At 41.1% G+C, this 20,977-nt stretch overlaps 1 protein-coding gene across 1 annotated transcript; it reads right to left on the bottom strand.

The window, feature by feature from the left end:
• Positions 1–1,945: 1,945 nt before the first annotated feature.
• ZNF831 (zinc finger protein 831) lies at positions 1,946–19,489 on the bottom strand. Its single transcript, XM_083872975.1, has 6 exons — positions 18,767–19,489; positions 6,620–10,802; positions 5,965–6,107; positions 4,136–4,305; positions 3,857–4,008; positions 1,946–3,559 (listed from the first exon to the last, which is right to left on the bottom strand). The coding sequence occupies exons 2-6, from the start codon at positions 10,796–10,798 to the stop codon at positions 2,729–2,731; spliced, it is 5,475 nt and encodes a 1,824-aa protein (XP_083729101.1). The 5' UTR covers positions 10,799–10,802; positions 18,767–19,489; the 3' UTR covers positions 1,946–2,728.
• Positions 19,490–20,977: the final 1,488 nt, after the last annotated feature.

Here is a 20,977-nt window from a genome sequence, read left to right as displayed (position 1 = left end):
GTAAGAGTTGGGGTTTGCACTGAAGTATCAATATTTAATAAGATCTACTACAAAAGTCTGAAACAGTAAGAAAAGATGTGCTCCCAGTTAGAGGCAAAATCTGAAACATCCACTAATTTGCATCTGCCTGGGTAGATGTAGGTGTTGAAAATAAACCTTATTAGTAATCAGCATTCCTTATTAATTTGCTTCCTGCACTGGAAGGAGGATAAAGTTGATGAGGTGCATTCATGTGCAAAGGAATTTCGGCTTTGCCTATAGCAAAGAGATGATCCATCAGAACTGCCGCTGGCTTTGGAGGAGAAGGAAACACAGATTTTCCCTCTGTGCCTGGTGCCCTCCTGTGGTTTTTATGTTCAGCTACTTGGGAGTGAATTAAACACATCAGTGGCAGATTCTTGTGCTGTGTAAAAGGTACAGAAGGGTTTGTTTAGTCTTTTTTTGTGAGTACAGTGTGTTCTGGAAAGCTGGAATACAGTTTTCCATGCAGCCAGTTGGATTTGGATGTGCAAACTCTGAGTTCCCTGACTTAGACTGAGCCCATTTCTCCCTGTCCTCACACACTGGTGTACCTGACTCAGACCTGACTCACACCTGGCTCCTCCAAGGGCTGTTCTGGATAAAAGGATTTGTGCTGGAGTCTCTGCCTTCTGCAGTGATCCTGTTAAAATGCCACCACGGATCTACTGGCACTTTTAAAGAACTAATGTTAGGTCAAATTGTTACACAGGATAGGGAACTAAAAGGTCAAGGATTACTTCTGTCAGGAAATGGAGTTTGAAATTTATTTTCCCAGCTACCTTAATCTTGTCCCATTTTTCTTCCAGCTACAGCTGCAGAATGACAAAGAAATTCCCATGCTGTAAAATATATGCAAGATAAAAGTTTCTTTGCACAGCACTTCTGAGTCTGTTATTAGAATATTTCTAAACTACTGATCTAGAAATTTCACTTTAAAATACATCATTTAGCCACAATTATTATGCAGAAAAACTTTATACAGAATATTCCTTACTTATCCATGTGTTATAATAATTAGCTCTTGCACAAGCAAGAGGTGAAAATTGTTGCTCTGGAGGTGTTGGTGGGGTTTGGTGCAATCATTTTTGTATTGTGCTTTCTAAACCTGCTTGGCCAACAGCATTGCTGGAAACACTGGTCTGGGGATCTCTATAAGCTTTTTGTTTCTTCTTCTTCTTCTCCTGCTTTTCCTACAAATTCAGAATCCACCTGTAGCTTTGAGTGATTCCATCAGAGTACAAAAAAAGCTCCTGAACTTTGAATGGCTCAATATCGTGTCAGTATTGATGGTTCCTCCTTTTCTTTTCCTCTTCTTCTCCCCTTATTCTATTTGCGTTCTCTGAATGCACATTATTTAAATCCATTGCACCTGGGATTCACCCCAATAACCACCAGCTTGTCTGGGAGCACAAATACTGAACAGAGCAAGAGAAAGGATAAAAGTGAAGCTTTGTTTTCACCACCTCAAGCCTTGTCATATTTGTAGGACATCCAAATACAAAAGAATTTCACAGGACTTGGCAGGTGATTTATTTCTCTGAGCTGTTTGGGGATTTTTTACACATACACATTTATTTTTTTCAGATAATTTGTATTAGATTGCTTTGTATGATCTGTTTAATCTTTTTCCTGAGCATGACTACAAAGCAATTCCACATAACCCATGTAGGTTAATCCATTAATCTCTATGTGTGAGTCAGAATACAAGAACAGTAGAAGTTTAAGTACAGAATTTGACTATAAATGTAGAAGTGGAATGTTTTTAGTGTTCATCAGTTTAATCAAGCAAGTCAACACACTTGGTCAAATTGAAATATCTAATTATTTATTCACATAGAAACCAGTAAATTTTAGGCTTCGTAGCACAAAACTTGTTAAAAAAAGAAAACAAGCTACGCCACATAGCTTCTTTACCCTCCATAAAACGGCATCATTGCAGTTAAAATTACAATAAAAATGAAACATTCCAGATGGCATCAGTTGGAGCACAATGTGACAAATATAATGAGAAAATCCTTGTCAGAAATTTTACCACAAGGAAATACCAATAGCTAACACCCATATTCTCCACCTAGAAATCAAGAATATTTGAGTAGATCTTGGCGTAAAAGGCACGAAACACAAAGCAAAGCATGCTTGTGTCATTTCTCACACAGAAGCATTGACATTTGTGCAACATGGAAAAAGACCAGCATTTTTCCAGACTCTTCCAACATCACAGAGACTAAGGGAACAGATCTTCCCCTTAATGCCAGTGTGTCATTCCCAGTACAGAGGCAGTGACTACAAGAAATAGGAATACAGGGAAGGGAACACATCCCTGCCCTTCCAGGAAATCTGAGGAACTGAGGAAGCTGCTGCAGTTGAATTGTTGAAGTCACCCAATGCACTGCAGGCTTGGAGTGACACACCCACGGGCAGCCAGCACTGGTGGGAATTCTGAGACTGGCAGGAACGTTAGCAATGCTGGAAACCTGTCAGGAACACAGGGTTGCCTCTTGCATTTAAATGTGCGATGCCAGCCTCAAGTGAGCATTTAAAAAAGAACAGGTTGAGTCCTTGAAAGGAAGGGCTCTTCCAAAGAGGGTGTTGCCTCTGGCACAGAGGAATGGCTTTGCTGATGTTCAGGTGTTTCAGAGCTATGGATCAAAGATCCCTGGCATTTCCTGCTGTAACAGGCTGGCACACAAGCCCTGGCAGCCTGTTGCTATATTTCTATAACCAGCCTGTCCTCATCATCACTGCTCGTGTCGTCATATTCCACCCGCGTTTGTTTCCTCATCATCTCTAAACCTCTTTTTTTGTATGTCTTGGGGGGTGTTGCAGAATAACTCTTGAACTCAGGGGATCTGAGAGTCACTGGGGGCTTTTTAAAGGTAGCAGTAGCTGTTCCATGTGGCCTTCCATAGGGATTGGGCTGCAGGTGGGATCCATTCTTGTCTGCGCTTCCGTGCAGCTCCAGGAGATGCTGAGATAAGTTTGCCCCCTGTGAGTGTTCTCTGCTGGGTAACTGGGCCTTCATCTCAGGAAGAGACTCTGCTTGTGAGCCAAACAAACGTGAACATCCTGGCTGGGAACTGGGAGCTGAGTTTTCTGTGGGAGGTGAATGTGTGTTTTCTTCACTTGGAGCTTTTTCCCTTCCAGAGGCCTGGCTCACCGGGTCCGATATTCCAAATATCTGGCTCTGTGACTCTACCCTCAATATATTTTCCTGGCTTGCTCCTGGATGTAAGGAAAGAGGAGCAGCAGCCTCTGGGTTTGTGCTGTCAGGTTGGTCACCTGTGTTTGTAAATTCAGGACAAGCCCCAAAGGAAGCTGCCACAGGGTCGCTCCCAAGGCTTGGCCGGGATTCCCCAGGCTGGAGCACCAGGGGCTGTGTCACCCAGCAGCAAATGGCCACGTCCCTGCTGAATTCCTGCAGGGATGTGTCAGCTGAGGAGGAAAAGGAATGAGCTGTCACAGCTATTCCCAGAGGAGCTGCAATGTCCTGGACAGAGGCGTTCGTTCTTGGCTGTTCCCTGATTTGCCCAGAAATGTCCTGTAGGAAATAGGAAGGGGAAAAAATTTACACATTAAGTTTTCAGTCCAGAGAAATTTCATCCAATTGATGCAAGTTTAGTTTTTATTTTAGCTAATTTTAACATTATTAAGTTTTCATTTTATCTTAACCCCAAAAAATACCTTTAACACATTTTTAAACATTTTAGCCAAAATCCGCAATACAAAATAGTTTCAACTTCAACTTTTATAAATCTGAATAGAATTAACTTTTTAATTCACATTCCTTTTTTTCTGTTAATAAAAAACAATATAGTAATTAAAGTACAATACCTACTTTTTTATCCATTTTATCTTTTTGTTTAACATGGTTTATGTTTTCAGTATGGGAAGATATTCCTGAGTTATTCTTTGCTTCTTTTTTCCTTCTGCAAAGTTGTTTGTCTGAGGTGGAATATGATGAGTCTTTTTGCTGGTGTAGATAATTTTCTATTGAAAAGAAGTTGGATAAACTTTTACTCTGATTTTTTATCACCTCGCATGCTCGAACTTGCTACACTTCTCATTGTATCACTGAAATAACATTAATTTTCACACAAATATTTCAGATCCTTACCTTGAATCTTGGATTGAGGAGGATGGCACTTCTTATGCTTATTAAATCTGGGGGGTTGGGATGAGCAGCCCTTTCTCAAAGCATCCAGAGCTCTGTTGGGAAAACAGGGCCTCTTGCTCAGCCGGTTCATTTTCAGCTGAGCAAATCCATGGATGTGCCTCCCTCTGTACCTGCAGCACCAGGGGCATTAAGGGCATAAACAAATATGGGAGATGTAAGAGCAGCCAGAGGAGAATAACACCACCTCATCAGGTGCAGTAAAGTCTAGCAGTAATTTATTACTGAGGAGAAGATGCTTGGTTATGTCAACTCAAAAAAAAATCTGGATTTTCAGGCAAGAGACTCACAATTGTTTTATTATCTTTTTTTTTCTCTGTAGGATTCAGTAAACCTTTAATTTTCTAAGAGAAAAAGATTAAGGAATAACAGATTCTTTTTCTTATATCTGGAATTCTAAAACAATGTACTTCACAAAGACTTGAAGCACACGGGAATCACCTGAGGCTGTGTGGTTGTTGGTTTTTTTCCTTTCCACTTCTTGAGTGCTACCTGTTCATTATCACTAAGAGACAATATAAGGATTTTGGTTATTTAGCCAACCCACACTGAATAATCCAACTCTACTTTATTTTCTACTCTGGCTCCATCTTTTAGTAACTCTGAATGAGTGATGCTAAAGTCCTATCCCTAAATCAACAGACTGTCACAATCCAGAGCAAGATGTAAATCTAAAGGATGCACTTATTCAGATGTTTGGTGTATTAGAAAATTAAATTACATTTGGTGGTTACCAGTTACCTACTGATAGGCATGACCTGAGCTTTCAGGACACTGCACTTAATTAAATTCCTGCACTCATTTGATACAAATAAATTTGATATAAACAAATTCTGAGACCAGCAGGGAGAAAAACAACCCACAACAACAAAACACCACCCAAAAATCAAACCAGATAAAAAGTCCTAGAAGAATGTCACTCAGCTGAGTGACATAGACCTGAGTCTTCTATTTCTGTTCTTATGACCCTTCAAAATTGCAGTGCTGTTTGCTGAACTAGACACGGTGATTAAGTTACTGACACTGATTTGTCCTCAAGGGAGTCACTCTGTCTGATTTTGGCCATGAAATAGAGAGGGATGTATGCACACAATATGTGTTCCTTACTGAAGCATTCAGCAGACTTCCTGCTGCCCCACACTCCTGAAAGAATAGAGGGTAAATGTCCCACTGATATGAATTCCCATTGAAAGGGGGGAGCTGTGCTGATTGAGACAATGTGCCCTTGATAGTTTTATGCTCAAATTCTTCCTGCTTTTTTATTTAGACCAAATGATCCTTTGAACTACAGGTGGTTCTGTTCGTTTGTGTTAAACTTGATATTTATTCTTCTGCCTTCTCTGGTGAATAGCAGTTCAGGATATGGATCTTCCGAGGACAAAGGGCCTCACACACTGCTCTGAGCTGTGACAGGATTGAAAACAGAAGCATTTTGGTTCCCTTCAAACAAAAGTAAATGCTGACAATTTTGACAGATAAGAGTAATTTCTAAATCACACAGAGAGTCAATTGGTCAGGCATCACCTTTCTGTGGGATATGTCTGGCTTGCTTAGAATAGTCTGTCCCTAATAGTAAAAAACATATTGATATTTTTATACTTTACCTTTGGGGCCCTGCTGTGATATAAGAATAGCTCTTTCTGAGAGATTTGTCTTTTTTTCCTCCAGTTTTGACAAGGTTGAATTTTGGGCATTATTTTCTGTGGAGTTTTTACAAGCATTATAACAAAATTATGTCTATATCTAGTGAACCTGAAAGCCATACTCCTTACCATTTAGGGGTGACTTTAATTCTTTTCTGTTTGTGGCTCCTCTTCAGTTTATTTGTTGAGAGCTTTTCCTTTTTACAAACTACTGTTTTCTTCTTTTGTTCTGAAATGTTTTTGAAAGAACCACCAGGAACTGCTGAGCTTAACTGTTGAGAATATTGGGAAAAAATTGAGTACATGAAAACTATGAATTACATTGACTGAGAAGTTGGAAATCAGTGCACTTTTTAAATAGCACTGAACAGCATAGGAGTTAAGTAGCACAACTCTGTATTTAAGTCCTACTCTAAGTCAAATATTCATTTAGAATGAAAACAATGAAATACAGATGCTATTAGAGAAAAATATTTTAAAATCCCCATAAAGGGAAAAAAATCAAGAAATAGAAATTAACTCTTCTCACTATCAGCATTCTGAAATGGTCAAGTGAAAGAAACTAAAATATTCAGACAGAAATATATATATCTTTCAGATGCATCAAATTAATATAAGACTTATCTTATAAAAACATTAATTGTAAATTCTGTGTCACCAAATGCCTGTAAATGTCCATAAATTCACTTCTGATAATTATTTCGTTTTTTCTAATAAGAGGGTGGAGGTGGGCTGTCAGCCAATAACACCCCCTGGAGAAAGCAAACAGGATTATAAATATTACCTCCTGCATCTGGTGTCCTTTAGAAAAGGATGAAACCAACGTTTTCAAGCTCGTGTTTGTTAAGCCGTATGCCACAGTCTTGCTGATATTCCTCATTTTGAAAATGGAGATGTCGTATTTGGACAGGGGGCATTCCCTGCTGGGTTCCTTGTCCCAGGTGTGCACAGAGGGGTGGGCAGAGGCTGCACTCCCACCCTGCTCCCAGGGCAGAGGGAGGCTCCTGCTCAGGCAGCACCAGGTCAGCCGGGGCTCAGCACTGAGAGATGGGAAGCTGCTCTTGGAGCCTGGGACTGGAGAAGTGCCAGAGAAGCTGGTCCTGTTGTTGTGGGGCAGCAGTGGGAATCCTTTACAGTGGGTGCTGAGAGTGTGGCAGTAAAAAGTGCCAAAAGAATGGCAAAAATAAGTGGGGTTGTCTCTTGAGCTCTGGCAATGCTGCAGATCCTGCAGTGGTGGTGGGCTGTCCTTAAGGGTGCGTGGACTTCCCGCTCTGTCCCATCCCAGGATTGTTGGCTCTGCACCCTTGCTGGAAACTGATGTCTTTATCAGAGAGTCACTTCCTGAGCAAAGGTGATGTAAAGCCTTCCTCTCGTCTTTGATGTCAGCAGATATGAAAAAGCCACTTGTATACACAGAAGTAAAGCAGATTTTCTTCTTTGGAGTCTGTGTAGAGCAAGTACTTTTACCCATCCACTTCTCTTCTGTTTGCCTTTGATAATTTAATTTAGTTTTGTTCTGTTTGTTTTTCCAGTCCTCTCTTCCAATATCCTGCTGCTTGAAGTTTTGGTTTTGAAAGGTGTTCTCTGCTGTGGTTAAGATATTTGTGGTTTCTGAGCTGACCGGTGAACAGAATCCTGGAGTTCTCCAGTTTGTGTGAAGATTCCATTGGATTTCTCCTTTGCCAACCTTTTGTCTCACTTCAGATTTTAAAGGGGACCAAACCACATCACTGCAATGAGAATGGAGGGATGTGCTGCTGGAAGAGCATGGTGGGGTGGTCATGGTGTCTGTCACAGGTGTGCCAGGTGTCATCTCCTCCTCAGGTCGAGGCAAAGGTGACAGATCTGAAACTCTCTTGTCCTGTGGAAATTTAAGGATATATTTTGGAGAGAAGGCATTTTGTTGTGGGACTGGACTTAAATGATCAGATTGCAGGTGATGGCTTTTAGAAGACACATCCACAGCGTTGTCACTGGGAAATGGCACTTTTGCTCCTGTTTTGTCATCTCTATCTGTTGCATTGTGCAAGGCAAAAGAATTAGAATCACTTCCCCTTAATTCACACCCTAAAAAACCTACCAGTGAAGCTTTTGAGATACCTGCAGGATGTGAAAGAAGGTTAATGTCACTGTAATTAAGAGCTTGTGTGGGAAGTTTGATTGTTTTCCTATATTCCACATCCTCAGTACCTCCAGTGGCTTCGTTAATTCCTCTGCTTGATTTTTGCTTCTCTGCTTTACTGGAGAATTTCACCAGAGCTGTGGGAAGACACTGAGTGCCAGAGCAGTGGCCTCTCTCTGCTTCATTTACTGCAGTGGTTTCACTACTGGGACTAGGGCAGGACACTGAAATCACATTTTGCGTCTTCTCCACTTCGAATTTCAGCTTCTTCCTTTCTGATGGCAAAGTCTGGGATTTCCCTGCAGTTTCTCTGTTGTTGCAATGGACCCACGGGGGCATCAGGCCATGCTGGCCACTTTCCTGAGTCCTGTGATTGTTCCCATAATTGTGTGAAGTGCTTTTACAATCTAATCCAAATGCACTGGATTCTTTCCCAGGGCATGGTTTCTCCCAGTTGCTACTCTGTACTGGCAAAGAGTCATCATCCCTCCCGTGGCTGCTCAGCTGACACTCAGGATTTTGAAGGCTGAGCTCACCAGTGCTTGGAGCCAGCAGTGTGCTGCTGCCAGCTGTGCATTTCTCCTTGTCATTGCCACTGAGCTCGGGGGAAGTTTGGCTGGTTACAGCTCCAGTAGTTATGGAATGAGATGTCTCCATTAGGCTGGACACTCTGTCTGCAGTTTCCTCAGAGGACACGTTCTGCAGAACATGATTACCATCAGCAGAGGTTCCTGATTTACTCGTGGTTGAAGCTGCTGTCACAAGGGAGGAAGGCCTGTCACTTGCAGAGCTCCTGCTATCTCTTTCCTCAGTAATTTCAGTGCTGCTGGCTGATTCTCTTGAATTGGGAGTCAAGCTTGAAATATCTGTAATCTTATTTTCTCTTTGTTTAATTTTCTTGGCACTTTGACTGCTTTTCATTTTCTGGTAGATTTTCTTAAACGTTTCATCTCCATACATTTGCCATTTCTCTTGAGAGAACATCTTCAACTTCCTTTGATTGTGTTTCTTATTTTTAGCACTGATTACTTCTCCGGCCCCAAGCTTTTTTGACCCTTTCAGCTCTTCTGACAGAGGAGGATGATCAGCCACATTACTTAGGGGCAAATCATCCACTGCCGTTTGTCTGACAAGAGCTCGGGGATGGCTATTAGGGAAATCCACTGAATTCGCAGCGAGATCGTTGCTAGGCAGCAAACCAGCAGTGCCTGTGTTTACAGACTGCTTAGTAAGAGAAAGTGGTTTTGAGCAGCCTGGTTTGTCATGCACCATCCTCGCTCCCTCCACCACAGGCAAGGAGTTGCTGCGAGTAACAGGCACAGTGTCGATGGTTGTGGAGAACTGGGTGGGGACTGAATGAAAAAACATTGGCTTGCATTTCTCCAGGGGTGCAAAGGTAGATTTTGCTGAGCAAAGAGAAAGATTCTTTTTCCTATTTACATCGCAAGTTCTGATATCAAAATGGAAAGAGTCTTTGTATGTGTAAGGCATTGGCAGGTCGATGCTTCCCTGTTTAGAAAGGACAGTTTTTCTGGGCCTGACGTTGTCTAACTGGGTGTCGTCCACCACGCTTTTGTTGTGAGAAATAAGCTTTGAAATGTGTTCTTCCAGCCTCTTTTTCTCTAGCATCGAGGCTGTAGCTTTGTCAGCTGCCTCTGGCTTTGCAGTGTTTCCGGAGGCACACCTTGGGCTGCTGAAGGCAGTTTCATTTTCCAGTTCTGTGCTGTGCTCGTGGAGACTGTGCAAGGGGCTGGAGGATGTCATCTGCTGCTCTGTGCTGTCCGAGCGTGACAGATACCCCGAGTCAGTGCTCTCACACTTCTTCAGCTTGCACTCCAAGGGTTTGTAATCCCACTGCTTCTCTGAAGAGGTTGCCTGCTGCCTTTGCAGCTGAATGTGCTTATTGGCAGTCAGAGTCCTTTGCTCCTGCATCTTCTTTCTCAGGCATGGACCATTTGGCAAAGCTCCTGGAGATGATAAACTTGGAGGTTCTCTTTCAGGAACCCCCTGAACAACCTTTGAACTCAATGACTGATTTGTTGTTTCTTGATTTTCTGAAGCAGCTGATGAAGAGCTTGTCGCTGGCAGTGAGAGCTCACAAGGTTTCTTAGTGTCTGTTGCTGCACTGGTTTCTGAACTGGGTTGTTTGATGTCTGTCTCCTGGTCCTCACTGGTGCTACTCAAGACTTTGCTGCCTTGGGGAGAGGTGATGCTCTCTGCTGATCTCTCATTTTGCTCTGGTCCCCCACTGATGTCAGACTCTGAGGGCAGCCTGGTGTTGTTGACATGTGTTTGAGTTCTCCTGTGTTTATACAGGTTGCTCTGAGTTTTAAACGCGATGCCACAAGTGGTGCAGGGAAAGGGCCTCTCCCCCGTGTGAGAGCGAATGTGCTTCTCAAGGACACTTGGCTTCAAACAATCCCGTCCACAGTGCTTGCAGATGTACTTCCCAGACTTTTTTGACTTTCCTGGGCTTCCAATCGATGCATTTACACAAGAACTGGGTGATGATAAAACCGGTAAAGCACTGACTATGCTCAGGGTCAGACTCTGCCCGAGCTGTTTCTGGAGAAGCGGCTGAGGCTGCTCCGCGCCCTCCGGAGCGATGAGTGGGTTCAGGATGAGTGGAACGTTGGTGCCGTCAAGGTGGACGCAGCTCCTGGCGGTCACCAAGGGCCCGTGTGGCTGGAAACAGCTGGGCTGGAGGGGCTGGAACAGCGGGATGGTCAGGGCTTTGAGGTACAGGGGCTGGGGCAGCGCCTGCGGCTCCGAGGAGCTCCTCGGGGAAGGACCCGGCGGGTTCTGCGCTTCCATGGCGGGGTCCGGCTGCCATGTGCTCATGGACCTGCCAGGGAGGGACACAACACCAGTCTGAAGGCAGCAAACAATACACACATACACACTTCAAATCCTAAAATCTAAGTCTGCAGAATTCCAGCACGCGTCCCACTGCTGGGCTGCTAAAATGCTAAAGCGACTAAAAATGTCACTGATCAACGGTAAAGCAAACTTAGCAAGTAAAATGGTAAACTGGTAAGCAACTATCACAACTCTTACATGCAGGCATTATACAGACAATCATTACTACCTTTCCCAATTAAATTGATTAATCTTTCATGTCTTCTCTAGGAGTTCAGTACAGTGTAAAGAACACTGAACACCTTACCTACAGCCACTCTTACAACCTACACTGAGTACCAAATCTGAAAACAAATCTGGAAACAAATCTGAGTTTCAGTTTTGCAAATGGAGGCTCTAAGCACACCAGAAATAATAAAATTTAAATTTTCTGGAACTATATTTGTATTACATATTTGTATCATGTTTTTAAATTTCTTTTAATATTAATAATTTTTAATAGAGGTACGCAGAACAGTTGAGGTTAAAGGAAACCTCACGACATCTCTAGTCCAAACACCTGCTCACAGCAGAGTCAGCACCCAGGTCAGATGAGGTTGTCAGGGTGTTACCAGTCTGGTTTTGAAAATTTCTGGGGATAAAAACTGCACAATTTCTTTGGGCAACCGGTTCCAAACACAGGACATCAAACATGCCTGCATATTATCTGTACTTACCCAATTTAAGGGAGCTGAGGCCTAACACATTGCAACAAGTGGTGCAAAATGAAAATATGTGAACAAAATGAAACTCGTGTCCTGTTTTACAAGTCAGATTTGCATAAATATGTGCAAAGTAGAAAAGATGGAATCATAGGAAAATAGTGTGAGAAATTAAAGCTGGCTTTTGTGTAGACCAAATTAATTTGGTTTAATTAATGGCGATACTATGGTGTACTGCTTGTTTTTAGATGCTTTCAGTGCCAGTTGAAAACATCTAGACAGTTTTTGAAAAAGGTGAACCTATTCCTTTAAAAACTATCCTAATATACACAGGGCTGCTGCTGGTCCAGACTACTTCTTATTTCAGCAAAAACTTGTATTGTCTTTTCTTCTTTCTTAGAAACAAAGGAGGATCAAAATAAGCATGTTGAAAATTTTCTTTGGAATAGTTACGGGCATGAGCATAACCCATTGTAATTACAGTTGGAGTGAAAATCAGGTGGTCTGTGAATGTTTATTTGATTCTTGCCCAGCTATGCTCACTGGATGCACTGGCTGCTATGAATAATGGGCTGTTCTTGTGCAAACAGCCATTAAAAACCCATTTGGAATAACATAATCAGTGGCTCAATTTGAAATCTGCTATTTGTTGCTTTACTGCACAATATCTAGTGGTGTTTCTGTAACTTCCTTGGATCATTTTAATGGGTTATCATTACTGGGAAACAGGAAAAGAATTGCTTCAAAATGTGGTTTGAAATTTTTACTGGTTCCATCCAAGAAAACAACATATAAAATGAACCGATCTGTGCACAGCAAAATGATAAATTTTGCCTTTTGTTCTTCCTCATGAATTTTATAAATTAAGCTCAGTTATCAAGCATGGAGTTTTCTTAAGCACTTCTGACATTTCTATGTGAAATAATCACTTAAGTGGCTTTTTATTATAGGTAGTGACTATAATGATGAAAGAATATTAAAAGAATATGGCTTGTCAAAGAAATTAAGTTATTATCCATATTGAGCAGTGTGGTTACCCCTACAGAATAAAAATGGAATTCTCTAATTTGTAAAATGATGTTATCAACATTTCAAGTCCATTTAAGATGGCTCCTAAGTTATAGTGTCATTTTTAAATTTAAACACAGCATACAATAAGGGATAAGACATGAAACAATGATACAAACTAAGTATGCAGTAGTTTTTCCAAAATATTTAAAAAACAAAAGTTTGGGGGAAATAATATGCTGCAGAGAACAGACTCCAAGAAGAAAAGTGAAGCCTAAATACCCAGTAGGTAGAACATCTAACAAGCACCACATCAGACAGAACAAGTCACTGTGTCTTTGCTCCCCTCCCTCCCCCAGAAGGAAGTGGGGAAATACACTTCCACATATTTTACATTTTACATTTCCCTCCCCAGCCTGCACCAGTGGCACAAACTATTTCTCTCTCAGGTTTCCTCCCGGCCATGCAGAGCTGATGGGCCCTTCAAGGCCAGCCCAGACAGATGTTTTTCATAGGAATCCTGTGGTTCCCAAGTACCAGAGGCTCTGTAATTTCACTTAATGCTGTTAAGTTCCTGGGGCCCACAGCACAGCCTGAGACTCATTTCGGTGTTCTGTAATGCTCTACAAAGAAAATACCCAAGTGGTGACAGAAAATTTAAAGGAAAGTTTTGAATAAAGCTGAACAAGTAAGCTAAAGGTGATACTTAATGTACTTTTAAGAATATAATAACACATCTCTACCAGGTGTGGTAGTTTGCTGCTTTTCACAGCAAGAAAAAAGTCTTTTCTTCCTGAGTGAAACTGCTGTCACTTGTATTCTGCTGGGGCAAACACCATCAGGCTTTTCACATCTGTTATTTACATACCAAGAAAGGCCACTGTATTTCTTTGTAGGTGGACAAAAATAGCTTATCTCAAAGTAATCCTGCCCCAAGGCTGATTCGGGGTAGTCCTTGCCTAACGTAGAACTTCCTCTGGTGGTTATGCCCTGGGCTCTCTCACTGAGCATCCAGCCCTTGTTCTTGTTCTCAGCTCTTTGTAGCTCGTGCCATTGAACCACCAGCAGAAGAATTTGATCCTAATTGGATAAGGAAAATTTTCCAATAAACAAAACTAAATGCAGGCGTTGGCCAGCTCCAAATTTTCTAAATTGATTTCTTAAGCTATCATAGCTGGTCACTAAAATTCCATTAAATACAATTGTTTTGTTCCTGGTTTGAAATTCTGTCTTCAGGTACACACCACAAGCAGGTCTGTGAAACACTGAAAAGTGGAGCAGTTTCAGATTAAAAAATCATTGTAGCAGAAATTGTCTTAGTCACTTTATAAGAATAAAGTATTTTAATACAGGAGGTTGATTAAAAAAAAAAACAAAACTCATTTTAAATCCAGTAAGTTCCATTTTTATAGACTTTTTCCTGAATTCCAAACACATTTTATAAATCTTGTTTCATTTTGTCAGCACTAGTATAATAATTTTGGACTACACAATCAAAAGATTTTTGTCTTCTGCATGGCACATGCAATGCTCTGTCAGCTGCCCATCACTATTAACCAAATCAGTAACTAAACATGTAAATACTTTTTTTCTGCACTTCAATATCATTTTTGACACAGCACTGAGCAGAGCACCATTCTCTAAGCAGACTCAGAGCTCAATTTCTCAATTCCCCACCCTGGTCTGCAGGTACGACCTGGAGACATGACAGAGTTCCTTTACTTTTGTAACCCCACAAAAATAGGTTTTCAACACTCTGAACATACAAAATATACTCAATTATACCAGGAGACTGTACCTTTTTAAAAGCTTTTAGTGATCCCTACCTTAAATACCAGGGAGCAGAAGTCTGGAAATAATTAAATCTTTAGTCTGGAAATAATTTTAGCTCACGTACCTTTGACTGATCCAGGCATTTCAGCAAAAAAGTCTCATTTCTGTCAATACTTGATGCAAGCAGAGAGAAACGAGGACAAAGACTTGAAACAGATTAGAAGTAGGAAGTTGGGGTTTTCTCTTTTTTTTCTTTTTTTTTTTTTTACATTGGTGTCACATTAACAACCTTCAGAAAACAGGAAGAGTTGAAACAGAAGAAAATGAAGTGGCATTTCAATCTCTCTGTATTCTTTATCACTATTTAATTAGGGAGCTCTAAATGGAATCTTCAAAATGTGGAGGGGTTGTACTTTGCTTTCACTTGTATTGTCCTGAAATACAATGCTAGGATTTTTAATTTATACTCCTAAAGCTAATTTTCTTTTAGCTTTACAGTAAAGGGATCTCTTTAGATATTGGGAAAGAAAACAATGGTGGAGAGAAGACAATTGCCACATCTGAAATGCTAAACTTATCCAGCGTGGGTGCTGTCCACCAGCTTCTTCTAATGGTGCCCTGTGGGGAGGGAGAGAGCAGGAACCAGGTGGGAAAACGCCTCAGGAATGCTAGAAGCACTCAGGTCATGCTCAACAAACCTCCATAAACTTGTGGAAAGCTGCAGGGAAAACAGGACAGGGCACAGCCAAGTGCAGTGAAAAGGTGATTTTAAAAAATTAGATTTTATTTGTGGGTCAAGTTCCTAAAGAATGCTCAGGTAACAGAGTGAAGAGCACTGGGGAGTGCTGGGAGGGACCTCTCCATGCAAACACTTGTTTAAAACAGGGATTGGGATGGCTGCAACCTCCTCTGCTGGTAGACTGGGAGAATCCCAAACTGGAATATGCATTCCCCGTGACGTTAAAAAATTGGTGTCTCTGGCCTTATAATTTCCTTAGGAACACCATATTTAGGAAGATACAGCTTTTATTTCCCCTATGATGAGCAGCTGCTCAGTTCAGGCACTGCAGCCTGGCCCTTGTAATATTTTAAGTGTCCAATATCCACTTCAGTGGGAGCTCTTTCCTTTAATAGTTCTGGTGATAGACTAATGCCAGAGGCCTCGGTGGATTTTCATTCCAAACAGCTTTATTGATCCTGCAGAGTTTTGCCTGTTGTTTGGATTGCTTTCTATTTATTTCAGGAGCCCTGATTTAGCAAGCCTCTAATTTTGGTGGTGGAGAAATATTTCTGTCTTGCTCTTGCCATCTTTCTTGCCTGTCACATAGTTATTCAGGGGGCAGAAAAGCTCCTAACAGGGCCCAGGATTATTGCTTAAAATCCTCCTGGTTTCTCTCATACCCTGAAATGCTCCCAGTAATTGGTAATGGCACTGCAGACACTTAAAATCTGTGAATCTAGAAAATACTTGACATTCTGAACTACTTTACAGTGACTCATGCTTCTGCTCTATAGACTCAGTCTGTCCAGATGGAGAGAATTACATGCAGCAAATAGTTTCAGCTCTGCTGGAAGATACTTTCCTAAAGGAATGTGTTCTCACCTCTAAGTGAGATCTTCTGGAGGATTACTGCATGCTACAGTCAACAAACCAACGGGGAAAAAAGATGCACATCTTATAATAGAACACTGGCATGAATCAAATCATACAAACAGATGATTATGGGCATTTTACATAACCAGTCAAAATTAGTTTGTCTTCAGTTTGATCGCATTGCTGGAGCCCATTATATTTTATCCCACTTTGAGACTGACTGTTATTAAGTTAAGGTGATTTTACTTAAAGGGGACACAATTTAAACAGTACTAATAATTGCAGCAGTATGTTGGACCTAGTAACAAATTGAAAACATGTATAAGCATTCAAAATTCATTATTTAGATCACTCAGTGTCAAATTCCAAACGCTAAAACTGCAAACTGCTTATCCTGAGAGGCTTAAGGAGGCAATAATTAATTAAAGCAAGTTACAACAAAAGCAAGTGGCTGTCTGGATATTTGCCACTATCACAGAGGTTTCAGGGCTTAGCAGAACATTTTGAAGCTGGATCTAAAATCTCTAAGTCTTGAATAAGTGACTCTGGAATCAGGGTCCTTCACAGCATCCTGTGAGTCTTCCCATTTATATGGATGAACAGGCTGCTGCAATGGCTCAAAGTAACAAAATACAGAGCACCAGCATTACACTGCATTAGTTCTGTTTGAAATTAAGTGGGGTTTTTTCTCTCTTTCTAATCAATTTATTTATGTGTGTTGCTTCCTCAGCCGCAACCTCTATGCAAGATGATTTATATTAATTAAAATTCAAAATATTGTCTCCCTAGGAGAAACTCAGCTAACTTCAGTTGTCTCAATACACAGCAAAGTATCAATTTAAACTCTGCACAAAGCTGAGCCCACTGTCAGGTGCTGCACAGGAGGGAGTTCTGGGGCTACTCTCCTCTCTCAATTCATGTCCCCATCAGGATTTGAGGAGTTAAACCCACACACCATTAACACACATCTCTGGGCCCCAAGTGGAAAAGGTCCCAGCCCAGGTGTTTAAAACCCTGCATCCTTCAAAGACACCTACAGAGTTTTGTCAGGGGTGTGAGCAAGTGAAAGCAGCAATAAACATTCTTCCTGTGCTGGTGAGGGAATAGATTCCAAAGATCCCACAAGTTTTAAGGAACTTTGCAAAGTTAAATGAAAAGAAAGTCTCTTCCAGGATTGCTAATTATTAAATTTTCCTGTGAGGGCAGTGATGCTGAGAGCAGCACTCAGAGGAAGATACAGACAGTGGGATTATCATTTCCATTTGCTCATCCAACACTGACAGCCGACACAACTCTCTTGACAGACCACACAAAACTTCTCCTTCAATCTTAGCATCATAAACTCCTGGTGCACCATAGGGTCTGAAATAAACTTTGTGCAGGTACTTTAAACACCCCTTCTGTGCTGGAAGCAAAAGGTTTGTGAGTGTACCCCAGGTCTGGAGTTTTTTAGTTCTCAATTCAAACAAGCGAAATGGAACCGACACGTTTCCTGCTTAGCCCAGAAATGACTGTTAATCTTGCTCTACTTGAAAACTGTTTCTGACTTTGCTCTTTTCTCAGTATGACTTCCTATCTTGAAATGCCTCATAACAGGAGTACTGAGTTCACCTTTCCCCTTGTTCTTACGGGCTGTGTCTGATCCCAGCACTCTGCCAGTTCCACCCGCAGCCTGCGCGCTGCCGGCGCCTCCTGAACAAAGTTGGGAGCCTCAGTCCCCTGCAGAATCAGGCTGAAAATGTTTAATTCCATAATCTTCTGAAACCTTTAGAGTCTTTCCATGGTAACATCTCCAATTCTGACTTTGGGAAATCTTGCTGCTTGGTACAATCAAAATTATTCTGAAGTTTTGCCGTTCTTTGTGTGTTATTAAAGTACAAAGCCACTGGAAAACCTGCTGGGAGAACTTTGAATTTCTTGTACCATCTCCTAAGGACAAATATTTTTGACACTTTCTTCCACAATTGTATAACATCAGCAAAGCTTGTTAGGTTGAGCTTTTAAAAACATTTATTTCTGTAAATACTGTACCAGAATAGAGTATTAAAACCTTCTAAGAAGAAGAAGATCTGCTTTACCTTCCCTTTGTACCAGAATAGCAGCAACTGGTTTTATAATTATTACACAGTTTTCTATATTTCCCTATGTTCCTTTTCTTGAATATCCATAAATGAAAACATTCTAAAGGCTTAGATCAGTAAAAGTATTGTTACCTAATTACATTTTAATGTGTAAGTAAATACTGTACTGGCCTTTTTGACCTCTTCATGCAATTTGTATCAAGAATATTTCCTTTTCTACTTCTTACACTGCTACTTTTCTCAGCTCTAGCCATAAGAAATGCTTCCTAGTTTATTATATGTCTCTAGTTTAGATTTACATCACTATTTCTAAAAAGAAACATATTTAACATTTCTGTTGGTTTTGTAACATGCTTGGTGGCTTGACAATGAGCAAAAAAAAAAGATTTTTAGTGCTTAAAACCTCAAAGGATTTAGATCCTTTTATCCTTTCATCAAATTTGCTCCTGTGCATTTCCCGTGTTAGGAAAGAGTTAACAACCTCCAGCCAGCAGACTGCAATCAACAGGTTGCTCTAACAGAAAAATAATAACCCTAATCCATCTTTTAAAGTTTAGGAGGTTGGACTAAATGATGAAGAAATACCGATTAAAGCCCTCTGAAAAGCTGAAGTGGGGCCAGAACTGAAATGCTTTGTGTTTTATGAAAAAAAAAATCTTTCTCGTTGCTAAGTGAAAGAACCATCACAATTAAAAAAAAAAAAAATAAATTGTAACTTTAAAATTTCTGCCTTGCCATCTAGAATTGAATTCTCTCTCTGTCCATAGAAAATGATAACAAAACACTTGCTAACCTTTAGGTGGCCAATTCACAGGCAGGTGGAGAGGTTCAGGTCCCTGGAATAGCGTTGAGACAAAAGCAGCATCCTGTTTTTCTTTTTTTCAGTGTCTTTCTCTTCTCCTTTTTTTTTTTTCTTTTTTTTTTTTTTTTTTTTTAAGCATTTGAACAGTGAAAGGTGGGTGGTGGGGTGTGTGCAGAGAGAGCAGGGGGTGCAGGCAGCCCACGCTGGTGTAGGAAGAGTTTTAATGGCCGATGCTGGGAATATGGTTTGCCTGCTACAGTGTCTGCACTACTGCAGCTCTGTGTGTGGGCGTAAAGAAATGACACGACTGGGTTTCAAACCATTACACTGAAGATTTGCAAACAGTTAAAAAAAAAAAAAAGGAAAGAAAAGAAAAGAAAAAAAAAAAGAACAACACACACAACTCTATCAGGCACAAATGAAAAATTATGAGTTTTCTCCTTTTATCTTTTTGTAAGGGGTTGTTGTTGTTGTTGTTGCTTTGTTTTAACTTAGCAGATGTAATCCAGTCAAGTTTCTTCCTCTGCCTCAAAAGGAAAAAAAATGAGTATTTAGCAAGGTTTTATATTTTACAGAGTGTGAATATTTTGATAGCATTTTTGCTGCTATTTTTTAATTAGTCTACAAGAGCTTGTATTACTGAGGGGTATCCAGATTTCTCTAATGAAATTCTTCAGAGGAGACCTATATTTCTGCTTTAGAACATGCCAAACAGGTGCCTAAATCTTGGTAGCACCAAGTAGCACAGTACAAAAGACAGCAGCCACTCCACAGCTGGCCAGGCAGGACATCTGAGCCCAGGACTATCCCTCGAAAATCCCACAAAACACAGCCAAAAAAACCAGGACATTCTGGCAGCCCACTTTGTTCAGTAGTCCAGCAACACCTCAGGTTTGCTGATCTAAATTGGGCAGAAAACAGACTTGAATGTTTGTTGTAACTACTGGGGACCAACAGGAGTGAGACAAATGGGCTGTTCCCTGTCATATCATGGGGAATGAGAGGAAAATGGGATTTCAGCTGATAGAAAAGTGTTGACATAAGTGACAATGACTAAAACAGTCATGAACACACTGTTGTCAGGAGGGACAGGTGGAAGGTTTTGTCAGAAAAGCAAGAACACTTCTCAAACATATTTTTTACCACAAAAAGTGAAAGACAGACAGAACGGTTTTAGAAAGGAACTTGAAAACTTAAAGGAATCTTTATGATTTGGCTGCTCCATGATAGTAAGGGACTGACACTTGATAAATGTGTAATTTGGAGTGTGTGGAGAAGAGAAAGCCAAGTTGAAAATCTTGTGCTTGGACAGAAAGCATGGGCACTCTGGGGTGCAGGGGTTAAGGTGCACATCTTTTCACACATTCAGATGAGCCCCAAATCAAGCAGGATTTCTGGTGCCTTTGGTGTTGTGCTGGCAGTGAAAGGCAGAGCAGCTGCTTGCACAGGGAAAGGGAGGGAAAGAGGGGAAAGGGGAAAGAGGGTGCTGCCCCCTTTGCTGCTCACTGCAGGGAACCCCTGGCAGTCATTTGCCTCCTCTCCCAGAGCTGAGGAGCCAGAGCTGAAAATCAAACCAGCACAACTCAGTGTGAGTAAAACCAGCAGGACTGGACTGGAGGGCTTCAGACTGCTGATCCCAAACTTTGACAAAGACTGATAAAGGAGTTAAACAGTGAATCACCCAGCAGTGAATGAAAAAACGATGCTCAGTTCTGTGTCTGTGTGGTAAAACTCTCAGATATTGCCACTATTACACAGCAGTACAACCTGACTTGCCACTGAGTGGGGTCTGGCTACTGGCCACAGGAGAAACTTAAAATCTTTTTCCATGTGTACACTAACAGCTGAGGTCAGCTCCAGGAAAATTTTGCTGGAGAAATATCTGTGTCCTCGGCTGATACAGAAAAGTGGATGTCTGGAGAGACAAGAAATCTGCCTGCCAGCAGGGTTCCATTCATGCAGACCGAGGGCCATTGCACAGCCTGATGTATTTTGCAAGCTGACATTGCTTAAATCGATTCAGTAAAACTGCTCCTTTTCCTGGCATTGTAAACTTTTGTGTGTGTGGATAAAAGTAAAAGAAAAGAAACACAACTTTTTTATATTACTTATTTTCTAAACTCCTAATCTTTGTGTTCTGTCTGCTCAATGAAGACCCTTTTTGCCCAGTTAAACACTGTTAACATTATTAATGAGTGGTAT

The sequence above is a fragment of the Zosterops lateralis genome (assembly GCF_965231275.1).
Source record: "Zosterops lateralis genome assembly, chromosome: 16".
NCBI classification, from domain to species: Eukaryota; Metazoa; Chordata; class Aves; order Passeriformes; family Zosteropidae; genus Zosterops; species Zosterops lateralis.
Note: the sequence above shows the minus strand (reverse complement) of the source record. Positions and strands in the feature narration are given on the sequence as shown.